The 2,500-nt window shown below is 48.2% G+C and overlaps 1 protein-coding gene across 3 annotated transcripts in view; it reads left to right on the forward strand.

Annotated features, from left to right (window-relative positions):
• The window catches only part of zfpm1 (zinc finger protein, FOG family member 1), a 94,283-nt gene that overhangs the window by 64,100 nt on the left and 27,683 nt on the right, over positions 1-2,500 (forward strand). For all 3 annotated transcript variants that reach the window (XM_062547581.1, XM_062547582.1, XM_062547583.1), the window contains one exon: positions 1,461-1,594. In XM_062547581.1, the coding sequence (XP_062403565.1) occupies positions 1,461-1,594 (134 nt within the window). The remainder of the gene's footprint in view (positions 1-1,460; positions 1,595-2,500) is intronic.

Raw genomic sequence — 2,500 nt, forward strand, 5'->3', positions numbered from 1 at the left:
AATGGCTCATCGGCAGGGGCAGAAAGAGAGAGGGAGAGGGAGAGAGAGAGGGGGGGGGGGGGGGAGTTAGTTTATATGAGTACAGCCATGATAGAAGACCAGCTGTAGGTCCAGCCCTGAAACACCTGGTGGGCTTTTTCAAGGGAAAGGTGTTTTCAAAGCCATACAGTGGTCCTTGGTCAGGAGTTAAGGAACGTTAAAGGACTTGAAGGTCTGTAAGGTTCTATATAACATCACGTTATGTTCTTATTAGAACCCTTTTTCAAATCTCATGAGTAAGTGTCCCAACCACAGGTGTTGAATAATTGAGGCTCCTATTCATATGAAGAAATGTTCTGTCATACTGACTCATAGTCAAGGGTATGCCCAACTCGCAGTGGTACTAAAGCCTATAAGAGGCATTACAGCAGAGATTAGATGAGTGTGTGTGTGTGTGTGTGTGTGTGTGTGTGTTTGTGTGTTGTGTGTTTGTTTGTTTGTAAGGTGTTTACTGTGTGAGGGGTTTTCTTGGACGGATGTTCACCAGATTGTTATTTTAATCATACAGTGATTATCACACAGCGTAAGTGTGTGAGATCTAAGTCATTATGCCCCTTACACCAGCTTTACGGTAAACGTACACGTAAACATATTGGCACTCACACACACATGCGCGCACACACACACACACACACACACACACACACAGACACACACACACACACACACACACACACACACACACACACACACACACACACACACACACACACACACACACACACACACACACACACACACACACACACACACACACACACACACACACACACACACACACACACACACGCACACACACACTAGAGCCTTGACTCTCATCTCTGTTCCTTACTTATCTGCGTGAGGAAGTGCACAAGTTCCCTCCGTTTTGGCCCTCTCTCCTACCGTCCACCTCCAGCTCCGTCTGAGCACACCACACCCCATCTAGTGGTGGACGCAAGCTCTGGCCTCTGGCCTCTGGACGCAAGCTCTGGCCTCTGTGTTCACTGGGAGACCAGCAGTATCCATCCCCTAATGTCTTGTGTTAGGATCAGGGGCACCCACAGGGTAGTTACCGTAATTTCCCGACTATTATCCGCGGCTTATACATTGATTTTGCTAAATTTCCTCAGCTATGAGGTTAATACAGGGGGCAAGTTAATATGGTGTTAATATGGTTTTGTTTCTTTTAACTTGCATAAAACACTGTCATGCGGCTTATACACAATGCGGCTTATATGCGGGAAATTACTGTAATGGGATTAAGTACAATGTCAGTGTGTTGAGTGTGACTCTGTGTGTTTTGGTTGATGTTGAAACGGTCTAGGAATAGAGAGTTTTGTTCTAATCTGAGTCGTGTGTGTCTGTGTGTGTGTGCGTGTGTGTGTGTGTGTGTGTGTGCGTGCGTGTGTGTGTGTGTGTGTGTGTTTTCAACCCTTCAGATGAGCTGGCGCTGACCGAGGGTGTGGACGGCCTGAAGGTCCTGGCCAGCCGAGATCTCCCAGCGGACACGCTCTGGGGTCCCTATCCCGGAACCATCCAATCGGAGGAGCCTGGGGACACGCCCACCAATGAGGTTTGTGCAAATGAAGTTCAGCACAGAAACATTAACGGCACAAGTGTGGGGTTTAGAGGTGAAAGACCAAATGACTACTGGAAGAAAGTGGTCCAAACCAGATAGATGTCTTCGACACACTGTACTTAGGTTAGTGTGTAAGTACAGTGTGTGTCAGTGTGGCCTATTTACCCAGAAGGCCTGCGAGGGCTACTTGGGTGAGTGTGCGAGCCCTGGACTCCCTTATTAGGAAGCCGTCCTGGTCTCCCGTCATGTGCTGAAGGTCCATCTGATCATGTGATGCACCTCAGCGGCTGTTCCTGGCATAGATCACGCACTCCAGCAGCGAAGAGATAACAGGCTCACACTCACTCCCTTGTGCGCACGTACACGTACACACACACACACACACACACACACATACTGCACAATCAGACAAGAGCACATACTCAGACAGATACACACACACACACACACACACATAACATACACACACACACACACACAGAGACCCAAATTTGCTGGTTTGTAAAATCAACCCAAGTTAAACAGCAGATAGTCTTTTAACCTTCTGTTCCCTGCAGCTTGTCTGTGGGAAGAGGCGCTTGTCTCGTGTGATGATTGGCACAAGCGAGTGTGATAGCGGATAACGCCGGCTTTGCCCCCTTCCACACACTCACACAGGAAGGAGAGAAGAGTCTCCTCGTCCCCATTACTCACTCGGGCTCCACACACACACACACACACACACACACACACACACACACACACACACACACGGAGTAACACACATGGTTGAGGTGTAGGGACGGAGAATCTGCCTCTTCCCACTTGACTCTCTCTTCCTCCCTCACCTTCTCTCTGTGCTCTACCACTTAAAATACCTTTCTCCATTTATTCATTCTTCCTTTATTTTTTTTCTTCCTT

Source organism: Sardina pilchardus, chromosome 10 (assembly GCF_963854185.1).
Source record: "Sardina pilchardus chromosome 10, fSarPil1.1, whole genome shotgun sequence".
Lineage (NCBI taxonomy): Eukaryota > Metazoa > Chordata > Actinopteri > Clupeiformes > Clupeidae > Sardina > Sardina pilchardus.